This window comes from Squalius cephalus, assembly GCF_949319135.1.
Source record: "Squalius cephalus genome assembly, chromosome: 11".
Classification (NCBI taxonomy): Eukaryota; Metazoa; Chordata; class Actinopteri; order Cypriniformes; family Leuciscidae; genus Squalius; species Squalius cephalus.
Window position 1 is genome coordinate 36,718,768 of NC_137132.1, and position 12,499 is coordinate 36,731,266.

The 12,499-nt window shown below is 40.1% G+C and overlaps 1 protein-coding gene across 1 annotated transcript; it reads right to left on the reverse strand.

Moving 5' to 3' along the window:
• Positions 1–51: 51 nt before the first annotated feature.
• psph (phosphoserine phosphatase) lies at positions 52–12,462 on the reverse strand. The gene is made up of 6 exons (XM_079885212.1): positions 12,334–12,462; positions 11,735–11,882; positions 10,874–11,008; positions 9,450–9,595; positions 5,065–5,213; positions 52–677 (listed from the first exon to the last, which is right to left on the reverse strand). Exons 2-6 carry the CDS (start codon positions 11,872–11,874, stop codon positions 567–569), a joined length of 681 nt encoding a protein of 226 aa, XP_079741338.1. The 5' UTR covers positions 11,875–11,882; positions 12,334–12,462; the 3' UTR covers positions 52–566.
• Between the last annotated feature and the right edge of the window lie 37 nt (positions 12,463–12,499).

Sequence of the window (12,499 nt, forward strand, 5' to 3'; positions counted from 1 at the left end):
AAAAAAAATTTAGAACCCATTTTATTTAGTTGCTGTATTTTATTTGTGTTCTGTTTCTACATAGACGTGCTTTTTATATGCCTTTCTGTGTTGTGAAATGTCTCCAGTTCTGCTCCGACAGAGCGGTTTCTAGATTGATTTTGTTTTCTGTGCGACCACGGCATGCGCAATCTACTGTACGCTGACTCTTCTGGGATTTAACAGCACAAGATATTTCAAATCAACTAAATGCTGTATTAAATAAATCATAAATGATCATTCTACTCCATGTTGTGTCATGTTCACACAGATGAAAGACGCCCAGCGGCTGTTACTTTTGTTTTATTAGCTGGTGACCATTTTTATAAGTGTTCTCTTTCAAGTATGGATGCAGACACGGACAGTTGTTAGTGTTAACATGATCAAGTTTAACCGTACAGTACAAACATTGTGCAAACTGATCTCTTGCACTATGCTCTATATAAACAACCATTCAGTAAAAAAAACTCTAAAACACATCGACATTAAACATTAGTTAAAAACTAGGAAAGGCACATAGATGGTCTGGTCTGTGTGCTCCATCAACTCTAGATCTTCTCCAGCTCTTTAAGCAGCTCTCCGAAACTCGTGACGTACCACGAGGACTTCTCCTTCACCTGCTGCCGCACCACGTTCCCCCCGAACCCGATGAAAGCGCTCTGAAAAGACATGAACGCAGTGCGACTTCACCTACGACTCCAAGACACACACTTTTCAAAGTCAAATTTAAGGCTTTTTAGGACCTGAAGAAATAAAATGTAACAGTGTATATATATATATATTGTGTTTTTGTCAGTCCCTCCAGAAAAACGCGATTATGCGATCGCATGATTCCATGCATAATCAGCCAAAGTCCGCATATTTATGCGGGGGACGCATTTTTTTAAATACGCCGCACTTTCGCCGCATAAATTGCAGATTTCCGCATGCAAAATATGCGGGCTTGCATGATTTCATAATCCCCGCATTTTCGTTGCAAAAAGTCATATCTTAGCAGAAAGTTGACAAATGTTGCGTTTACTTCACACAAGCGCAGCCATTTCCCCTGTTGCCATGGGAACGTTATGAAGTGACGTATTTACGCGACATCATTGAAAAGCTGCAAAGTTGTGCAAACCCCTCGATAGGCCTATTTCACAAAAATCCGGTCGTATATATCTTACGCCGCAGGCCGTGCTTTGCAGGTTTTCATGGAACAACTGGGGAGAAGTTAAATCACGTCAGACACAGAAGGCAAAAAGACGTGTCTGTGGTGTGAATGAGTTAGCAGATGTTGAAAATGGAGTGTTGATGCTGGTTCGGGAGTGATGCCCTGACAAAACATGTTTATATTGCACTTGATTGTTATCTGATTTGCACGTCATGCACTTTTATTAATTATTATTAACTGTTGGCAAATTAAAATTGTTTGTAGAAGTTGTTTTCTGTAACTTTCTTAAAAATGAGTGAACACGGAGCAGTTTTTCCGTGAGCGGGACTGGAAAACCAGGAGTGGATCAAGAGCGGAGTGATAACAGAACGCTTAGAGTGGAGAGAGGAACATGCTTTTGCTCCACTCCAGGCTTTGATCACATCCCCCTAAGCAGGGTGAATAGCTTACACCTCTTCTTTCTCATTCAAACTAAAATGAAGACATTTATTACACTATTAATGTAATTGGTGTTGGGGGAATCACTTTTTTTTCTCTTTTTCATCAAACCGCAGTTTTTGCAAGTTTCCGCAATTTTTGCAAGTTCCCGCAATTTCATCGCATAAAATTGCATTTTATCCCGCATATTCCATCGCATTTTTTAAGAAAACGTGCCGCATAATCAAGGATTTTTGCCCGCAACAATCACAAAAAAACTCCGCGTTTTTCTGGGGGGACTGTTTTGTACTGGTACCATGGCTGGTTCAGACCTGTTGTTGACAGCTGACTAATCAAAGACATTCATATTATTCATAATCTATGCACTGTTCAGTTCACAGCACGGACAGAAATGAACTTTTTATGAAGGGGTGATATTTGCCACCTTAAATTGACTTCCAGGGGCATTTTTGCCTGTATGAGGGCCTTTTTTCTAAACGTATTAGATGTATGCATCACATTTTATGTCAAATTCTAACATTCAAATTAAATTCTATTAGAATAATAACAGTTTAGGGCTGTTACCAGTCAAATGAAATCATCATCAACAAAATTCATCTTTGCAGTGCAGAGGCACAGAAGTGGCGTTAATATATTTACACTATTTACAATTGCATTATTAATACTATGAGACTGTTTTTGTTTTTTAATTCAATATTTTAAGTATGAAATGATTTCTAATTTTAACGTTTTAAATAAAGGGTACTTTAAATATGAAACTAAAACTGCCAGTAGGTGGCGGCAAGTCACTGTCTTAAAAGATTAGTTCAACTCAAAATGAACATTTCCTGATAATTCACTCACCCCTATGCCATCCAAGATGTCCATGTCTTTCTTTCTTCAGTGGAAAAGAAATTAAGTATTTTGAGGAAAACATTTCAGGATTTTTCTCCACACAATCAGGGGCGTCATGCAAGCCAAAATTCTGGGGGGGCACAATCTGAGACGTTGCAATTGTTTTCTGACGGGTGATATGGATCATGTTAGGAGGGGTCAGGGGGTTTCTCCCCCTGAACATTTTTTAATTCTGGCTGCTAAACATACCATTTCAATGCAGTTTGGGAGGGACAGAAATACAATAACGGAGCTAGCAGCAACCCTCCTCTATCTGAGGACTAAGTTAAAGTATCTATTTTGTAAGTTTATGTAAAAGACAGGTTGATGAAAGAACTGTAAGCTCAAATTCAAAAGCTTTTGAAGTCTACTTCATTAAAGCATGTTTACACACACACTTACTTTACACTTAGGCCTACTACACATGATTTTAAAAACAGTACCATTGCAGTTTTTATGTTATGATTTTAAATTGGTATGTGACCTAAGAATGATCTTACATTAAAGGTACATAAAGGTGCTGAGGTCTGACTTTGTGGTGCTCTGAAATTAAGTTATTTTAATATTAATATGTGATGAAGGACTTTCAAAGAAGTTTGACAGATTTCAGTGCTGAATAAGGTTAACACTACCCCGTTTATTTGAAAATGGTTAATATTTGACAGAAATGTAAAAAAGTAATCAAATCAAATGTAATATGTAACATTACTTTAGTAAAGTCTATGAAACTGAAAACAATTGAACCAGCTGGAGACTTTGACACAAGACAAAACAGAACAGATGTTTCAGAACCGATTAGATAACGTTACTATGGCTTTGTATGGCAGTAACGTTAGCCAACTAGTTTACGGTTAGACTAGGCTAGCTATCGATAACATTACACTGACACAACTTAAGTTAATGCTCTGAATTCGCAGCTAATATCAAATCCATAACTTTTTGATCAAGTTAAAATTTCCAGGTCAACCACAAATAATAACACTACCTTTTAATATCATCCGATAACTAATTCAATGCTGATTTGTTGCTTTGCCCACTTACCACTTCAAGACCATCTGTAAAACATTGCCAGCTCAACGTGCGAGACGAGTGAGTTGCTTGAACATACACAGCAAAGATTCTAGAGCGCTACGCGCGTAGTGCTCTAGATTTGATACACAGACACCATATTAGGAAAAAGGGCTGATGCTGACCGATTTATTACACATCCAGAAGAATACATTTGAGTCGTTATAGGCTCTGGTATATTATGGAGCATAATAGGAATAAAGTTGTGACCAAAAAATTATCAGGGAGGAAAAATCTGAGGGGGCACGTGCCCCCCCTCACTTTGAATGGTCATGACGCCACTGCACACAATGGAGTTCAATGGCACCCAGAATGTTGAAGTTCAAGTCAATGCAGTTTCAAAGGGCTCTGCACGATCCCAGCTGAGGAATGGGGTCTTATCTGGCGAAACGACCGCTCATTTTCAAAAAAAAAATACAGATTTATAAACTTTTTAACCACAATTGTTTGTCTTGTGCTGGTCTGCGACGCGCCACACATTGCATCATCACGTTGGAAAGGTCACGCGTCACGTCATCTAAGTTATTTGTCTGTGTACTCCGGTTCAGAAAGGTAGAGAAGGGCGAAAAATTCCATCTCATTTTCTCTTCCAGCTTCAAAATTGTCCGACATCTTTGTTTTAATTGATTATTTTCTTCTTTTTTTTTCTGTGACTTTTCCAACGTGATGACGTAATACGTGGCGCGTCGCGGACCAGCACAAGAACAATTGTGGTTAAAAAGTATATAAATTTGTTTGTTTTTTTTATAAAATGACGGATTGTTTCGCCAGATAAGACCCTTATTCCTCAGCTGGGATCGTGCAGAGCCCTTTGAAACTGCATTGATTTGAACTTCAACATTCTGGTTGCCATTGAACTCCATTGTGTGGAGAAAAATCCTGAAATGTTTTCCTCAAAAAAATTAATTTTTTAAGTTAAAAAGTAAATTATCAGGAAATTTTCACTTTGAGGTGAACTAATCCTTTAAGTGAGATGAGGGAGTCATTCATTCAACCGATTCGTTCAAACGGCTGATTCATTCAGGAAAGCAGCAAGTGATTGTTCATTGAATCATTAAACTAATTGACTATTAGTTTCTATTAGATTCGGCCTCGGAATCGATTCTTTGAGTAATCAATTCCCAGCCCTACTTACAACTGAACTGACATTCGCCATTTTCATGTGAACAAGCAAATCCACAAAGATAGAATAATAAAAAAAATAATATGTACGCTAATTAGATCAATTTAATTTGGTAAAGCATTTAGATACGTCTAAGTCAAAGTGTCATCTAAAATGAAAGACCTCTCATAAGTAAAAATAAGACTTAAGAGTTTATATGGCCTTAAATTTGAAATATGTAATTTAGGATCCGCAGAACCGTCCTAACGGAGAGTAGTAGAAGTGTGACTGGTAATGCACAGAAGTCGTCACCCTCACTAATACAGGTGAGCGACTGTAAATAGCTTGTCTATTGGTCAGGGCCACAGATCATGCAGGTCAAGGTTCACTGGGGTGTATATGGTGAAGTACTCACCGCAGGAGGACAGGCCTCGAGATCAGTGGCTCCGTCTCCGATCATCACCACGTTCTCGAAGCCGTACTGCTCCTTCAGCATGCGGATCACCGTGCCCTTCCCCCCCGACTGCGCCGTGGGCTGAGCCTCGTCGAACCCTGCGTACTCGCCTGACGGAGCACAACACACACGCCTCATCACTCTACATGCACAGCTTTAGTTTCAATCAGACCGAATTCACTCCGATTGATTAATCCACTGCACTTTCCTGCTGTTGTCACTTAACTATTCTCCTACATTGGTTCTTTATTTGTTTTAAACAGCAGGCTTAATATTTATCCATTTCTGGTTGTAATTTGGAGACTATGAGCATCACGCTGTAAAAATGCCCAAAACCAGTCGTCTGTGGATGAGAGTCGGAAACAAGGACTGGTGGGACGGTGTCCTGCTCCACTTCACAGATGTTGAGTGAAAGGAGAATTATAGAATGACAGGACACTTATTTATATGACTTTAGCCAAAGGTGTTGTTCCAGCTAGTTTTAAACATGCAATTGTGCAACCTACAGACCCTTTCCAAAAAATTAGAATATCATGAAAAAGTTTATTTATTTCCATAATTCCATTCAAAGCGTTAAACTTCCATAGATTATAGATTCAGGGCCCAGAACTTAAACGATTTCAAGTATTTAGTTGTTTATTTGTACATAATTTGGGCTTCCAGCTCATAAAACCCACGAAAACAGGATTTCAAAAAATTAGAATATTACATGAACTCACACAGTAATTACACAGTGATACCATGGTCATTGAAGCAGGTTTTGGTTCTTTTGGCAGTGTGGGCCGGTGCAAATCCTGCTGGAAAATGAAGGAAGCATGAAGTGCTCTGGAAATGTCCTGGTAGACGGCTGCGTTGAGTGGACAGCACAGTGGACCAACACCAGCCGATGACATGGCTCCCCAAACCAACACAGACTGTGGAAACTTCACACTGGACTTCAAGCATCTTGGATTGTGTGCCTCTCCATTCTTCCTCCAGACTCTGGGACCTTGGTTTCCAAATGAGATGCAAAATTTGCTCTCATCAGAAAAGAGGACTTTGGTCCACTGTGCTTTATTAAATCCAGAGTCAACGCAGCCGTCTACCAGGACATTTCCAGAGCACTTCATGCTTCCTTCATTTCCCAGCAGGATTTGCACCTGCCCACACTGCCAAAAGAACCAAAACCTGGTTCAATGACCATGGTATCACTGTGTAATTACTGTGTGATTTCATGTAATATTCAAATTTTCTGAAATCCTGTTTTCGTGGGTTTTATGAGCTGAAAGCCCAAATTATGTACAAATAAACAACTAAATACTTGAAATCGTTTAAGTTGTGGGCCCTGAATCTATAATCTATGGAAGTTTAACGTTTTGAATGGAATTATGGAAATAAATAAACTTTTCCATGATATTCTAATTTTTTGGAAAGGGTCCGTAGGCTGAAAAAACCTCAACTTGATCCAGAAATGTGCAGTAACTATCAACCAATCTCTAAACTGCCTTTCATCTCTAAGCTTTTAGAGAAAGTAGTTTTCTCACAGCTCCAGTTTTATTTGAATTCTTTTAATGTTGTGGACATGTTCCAGTCTGGCTTTAGATCACTGCATAGCACTGGGTCGGCTCTGTTGAGGGTTACAGATGATGTCTGGCTTGCTCTGGATTCAGGCTCTTGTGTTGAGCTGGTTTTGTTGGACCTGAGCGCTGCATTTGATACCATTGACCACAGCATTCTTCTTGAACGGCTAGAATATATGGTAGGTGTCAAGGGCACTGTATTAAAATCAGAGCTCGAAATTAACTTTTTTACTTGGTAGCACTGGTGCTCCCAACTTCAAAAATGTAGGAGCACCACAACTACAAATTATATATTAACAGATTTCATTTCACTGGGGCTTTACACATCCTGTGGCCAAGATTTGAAATTTGGTCTTCTGGCTCTATATCATCTCACCCGATGATATTGGCACATGATTTGTCATTCGCATACGTCATGTTAATTGCAACTCCTTCTTTTTGCATGAGCTGCAACATAGGTTTAAATTTAGTGAAGGCAAGCTCTTCTTTGGCGATGGTGTATGCGGTGTTATATTTGACGTACAATTAGCTCTGCCAATAGAGCGGAACGACCAGGAGCATCCTGCCGATTAAAAGCCTTAATAATCGAACCTGATTTGTTTTGCCACACACCTGTCCCTGCATTTTTTGCTTGGCACTTGGCACTCTATTGCTATTATTATGCTGTATTAATCTTTGTTAATCTTAGTTAATAAAAATACAGCTGTTCATTGTTCGTTCAGAGCATTAACTATGTTAACAAATAAAAATAAAAAAAATCAATAATGCAAGTTATTAGTAGCCTAAATCTTGAAATTAACATTAACAATGGTTAACAAATTAACAAAGTGCAGTTTATTAATAGTGCATGTTAATGTAGTTAACTAGAATTTAATAAATGGAACATTATTGTAAAGTGGTACCGATTTATTATACACCGATTCAGACGTCTCGTGAGTGTGTTGGACAGATCAGTTGTTTTAGCCATTCATTAAAGTGAATCGGTTCAAATGAGTCATAGTTCGCGAATCGGACGTGTCATTAGTGGACGTGTAGCCTACGGCACGCGTTGTGTGATTATCCCGGCAGTTTCCCTGAGGCTCTCTGTCGTCAAGCGCAGCTGTCATTTTATTCGACATCACTCACCGATCAAATAAGGCTTTGGCGGCCGCCAAAAAAAAATTCAATGCAGGAAAACCGCTGGATTGGTTATAAAACGTTGGATAGAATGACGGTCCGGCCATCGCGTATCAGCGCACATAAGGTGCACACTGTGAAGTAACCTTTTTTAGAGAAATGAAAACAGGACTCGCACCACAACCATTAATTTGCACTCGCACAAATGCCCCCAAATATATTTTTAGGTCGCACAGATTAAATTTCAGGAGCATATGCGACCAAAATGGTCGCAATTTCAAGCCTTGAAAATGGTTTGCTTCCTACTTTTTCTGTAAATTTAGGAAATTGTTCCTCGTCATCTGGGCCTGTTTTGTTTGGTGTGCCCCAGGGATCTATTCTGGGACCTTTATTGTTTTCCCTTTATATGCTCCCCTTGGCCCTCATTTTTCATAAATACAACATTTCATATCACTGTTATGCAGATGATTCTCAGCTTTACCTTCCAGTAAGGCTTGACACCACTGCTTCATTTAATGTGCTATTGGAATGTGTAGATGATATCAAGAGGTGGATGACAAATAATTTTCTGCCGCTAAATGAGGATAAAACAGAGGTTTTAATTCTGGGTTGTCCGGCAGATTCCTCTCCTGCTCTGAAAGCCCAGTTACGTCCTCTCTCAACAAATGTATGCAAACAAATCAAAAACCTTGGAGTGACCTTTGACTCTTCACTATTCTTTGATAAACAAATGAGTGCGGTTATTAGAGGAAGCTTTTCCATTAAAGATCTACTGCAAAGTTGAAGAACCTTCTTTCAAGCAAAGATTTAGAAGTTGCAGTTCATGCATTTGTAACATCACGATTAGACTATTGCAACTCTCTTTACTGTGGTCTTCCTCAATCTCGATTACAAATTGTTCAAAATGCGGCTGCGAGACTTTTGACTGGGTCTAGAAAGAGGGATCATCTTTCTCCTGTGTTGGCATCCCTTCACTGGTTTCCCATTAAGTTTCGAGTTGATTTTAAGATCCTTATGTTTGTTTATAAGGCGTTGTCTGGCTGTGCACCAAAGTACATTAGTGATCTTATTGTGCCATACTGTCCTGCTAGGGCACTTAGATCTTCAAATCACTTGCTTTTAAATGTGTCACGATGTCGCTACAAATTAAAGGGTGATCGGGCCTTTTCTGTGGCCTGGCCCAAGCTTTGCAATGCTCTCCCTGATCATGTGAGGTCTGCTCCTTCACTGGACATTTTTAAATCTACTCTGAAAACACATTTTTATTCTTCAGCTTTTGGAAATTTGTAATTGTTGTATATAGTGTAGTCCTGCTATGCACTATGTACAGCACTTTGGATCAATTTTTATTGTGTTAAATGTGCTTTATAAATAAAGGTGGTTGTTGTTGACTCTTTATTCGTTCAGCATGTCATACGTCATTGCACATGCGCAGTCCTTTCAGTTTCGCTTCAATCCGATCAAGTGTTTACATGTTCTCTCGATCGATTAGAAAAGGAATAAACCACTCCTGTCAATCGGATTGAAATGTCATTGGGATCTCAGTCGGATCGATTAAGGTGTTTACATGAAGGCCTTTCAGTCCGTTTGAGCCGCCAATCCGATAACTAACGGATTATTTGGTTGCGTGTGCGCGGCCCCGTGAGCCAGTGCCACAGCGACGCCTCTTACCGTTGAAGTAAAACTTGAGGCGGTTTGCGTAGACGTGGTGCAGGGGGATGTGGAGCTGCGACGCCACGTGCTCAACGATGCAGCGGAAGCCGCCGGAGATGAGGAAGACCTTCACACTGCGCTGATGAAGACTCTCCACCAGCTCCCTGAGGACACACACACACACACACACACTGCATCAGCATATCTGCACACACAGCCTGTGACCTGCAGCGCACACTGCTCATGTGTACTAGTGTACACATTATATGCTATTCACAGTAAAATGAAGTAGTGTATTTTATGTAGTATATAAAGTGTAGTCTATATAGTGTATTCTATACACTGTGTATAGTTCATCTAGTGTACAGTATATAGGGTGTAAAGTGTAGTGTAAATGTACAAAAGGTGTGTGTAGTGTGTAGTGTATACACTGAATAGTGCATCTAGTGTAGTGTATATAGGGTGCAAAGTGTAGTGTAAATGTACAAAAGGTGTGTGTAGTGTATAGTGTATCTAGTGTAGTGTATATAGGGTGCAAAGTGTAGTGTAAATGTACAAAAGGTGTGTGTAGTGTGTAGTGTATACACTGAATAGTGCATCTAGTGTAGTGTATATAGGGTGCAAAGTGTAGTGTAAATGTACAAAAGGTGTGTGTAGTGTATAGTGTATCTAGTGTAGTGTATATAGGGTGTAAAGTGTAGTGTAAATGTACAAAAGGTGTGTGTAGTGTATAGTGTATCTAGTGTGTAATCTAGTGTAGTGTATATAGGGTGCAAAGTGTAGTGTAAATGTACAAAAGGTGTGTGTAGTGTGTAGTGTATACACTGTGAATAGTGCATCTAGTGTAGTGTATATAAGGTGTAAAGTGTAGTGTAAATGTACAAAAGGTGTGTGTAGTGTGTAGTGTATACACTGTGTATAGTGTATCTAGTGTAGTGTATATAGGGTGCAAAGTGTAGTGTAAATGTACAAAAGGTGTGTGTAGTGTATACACTGTGTATAGTGCATCTAGTGTATAGGTTGTAAAGTCTGTTTAGTGTAAATGTATAAAAGTGTGTGTGCAGTGTATATACTGTGTATAGTGTAGTTTGTATAAATATTGTGTATAGCGTGTTAGTAGTGTATATATCAAATAAAGTGTATAACTTTATTAATAGTGTGTATAGTGTGTATATAGTGTAGTGTGAGCCGTGTATATTGTATAGTTTTTATAGTGTATATAAAGTGTATAGTTAGAGTATATCTTATTAGTTTTGTTGGAAACCTTAGTTACTGGTGCCATATACTATCTTTTAATTAAAATAAAAAAAGTATCAATAATATTGTCACCTTTTTTGTATGTGTATTGTTTTGTTACTTTGACAAGTCCTTGTAAAACAATCAAGTGAATAAAGTTAACACCTGAAAAACTTTCCAAGAGCGAGGGATGATTACCAACTTACTTAATACCTGGCGTGAGCTGCGGCGGGTGGTCCGTGAGCAGCTTGTTGACCTGTTCCCTCGAGCACTTGATGATGGACAGGCGCTCACTCAGAGCTGTGTGGAAGGAGACAGAGCCGCCCATGGCACTCCGGGTCCTGCGGACACACACAACCACAGGGGGCGCTCTCAAACTCAATGCTGTGCGTGTGTGTGTGTGTGTGTGTGTGTGTGTGTGTGTGTGTGTGTGTGTGTGTACTGTCCAAATACACACACTTGCGGTCTTACTCCCTGCCGCGTGCACGAGCTCTCAAGACTGTCCCATGTCTTAAAGATGCCAAAGTGCAGTGCCCTTAATGCACACTAAACCCACACTATCTCTAGGCTAAGCGTATCCCATCATGCATTATGTTCGGGAACTCATGTGCCCCGAAATCCCGAGGAAAACTTTCCACTGTCATTTAAATTAATTAGATACATATAATTTGGTAGTAAAACAAAGTGTTTTATTGGTGCAAAGAGGAGTATGGTGTGTGCAGGCCTATTCTGTACAACATTTGCAACTGTCTTTATTTACCACAATTTTAAATGTGTGTCTTCTGTTACATAGCGACTAATGAACAGACATGTAGGAGTTTATTTTAAAATACAAAGTATTGAAAATATAAAATAGAATAAAATAGAATAAAATAAATAAAAGCTCTGTAAACACTTGCATTTGTTTTGCAAGACTATAAGTGTGTTCTACACACACATGCAGTCTTTACGCCTACTTGAACACTTGGGCCAAATAGAGAGACAAGTGGTCAAGTGCAAAGACCGCAAGTGTGGGTATTTGGACAATGCGTGTGCGTGTGTGTGTGTGTGTGTGTGTGTGTGCTGACATCTCCGTGACCGCGTCCCCGACGCCGCAGAACTTCGCGAGCTCGTCGATGCCCTCCTCGCGGATCACGGTGCTGTCCACGTCGAAGCACACGGCCTGCGCGCGCCGGAAGAGCTCCTGCGCGTGAGCCGCGGTTGTCATGGTGAAGCCTGAGCGACAGGAAACACACGCATTAGTGGTGACGCCACTACAACAGTTAGTAAACATCAGCAAGAGCAGTGAATCTCCACACAACACGAGCCTGAGTGCCAAGTGCGCGTTTAGTATGCAGCAGCACTCGCGCGCGTTCACACAACAGGGGCAGTGAAGCATTAACGCACGCATTCATTCATCTCTGGACAAACACACAGTTGTTGCATCAGCTGGTTTGATGCGCGAGCCCCCACCGGGAAACACGAGAACACATCCGTCACGTGTATAAACTACTCAAAACAAGACTTTAAAGAACTCATTCAGAACTAAGATAATATTCGTACACTTTCCACATACACACACAAAAAAAAAAAAAAAAAAAAAAAAAAAAAAAAAAAAAAAAAAAAAGAAACCAATACAGTACGTTACGAGCATTGCTGCTTTCGCACTATTGTAGCTCCCGCTTACCTTAATGCGCGCGGGTGAGATTCCTCTACTGACTGTCACGAGCTCGAGCTCGTTCAAATCTCCGGCAACCCGTCTCTGTGCGGCAGCGCGTGCGCGCAGTCATCTGCCATTCATTACTACTGAGATCACGGACGGCGTCGGCCAATCAGATCACGCTCATGTCATT

What these genes read in the sequence shown, in the direction of transcription:
- psph (XM_079885212.1), bottom strand. Translation starts at nt 11,874, where the DNA reads ATGACAACCGCGGCTCACGCGCAGGAGCTCTTCCGGCGCGCGCAGGCC. An exon ending in CAGCTCACGCCAGGTATTAA is followed by an intron (nt 9,596 to 10,873) that starts GTAAGTTGGTAA and finishes GTGTGTCCTCAG; the next exon opens with GGAGCTGGTGGAGAGTCTTC. An exon ending in TCGAGGCCTGTCCTCCTGCG is followed by an intron (nt 678 to 5,064) that starts GTGAGTACTTCA and finishes ATGTCTTTTCAG; the next exon opens with AGCGCTTTCATCGGGTTCGG.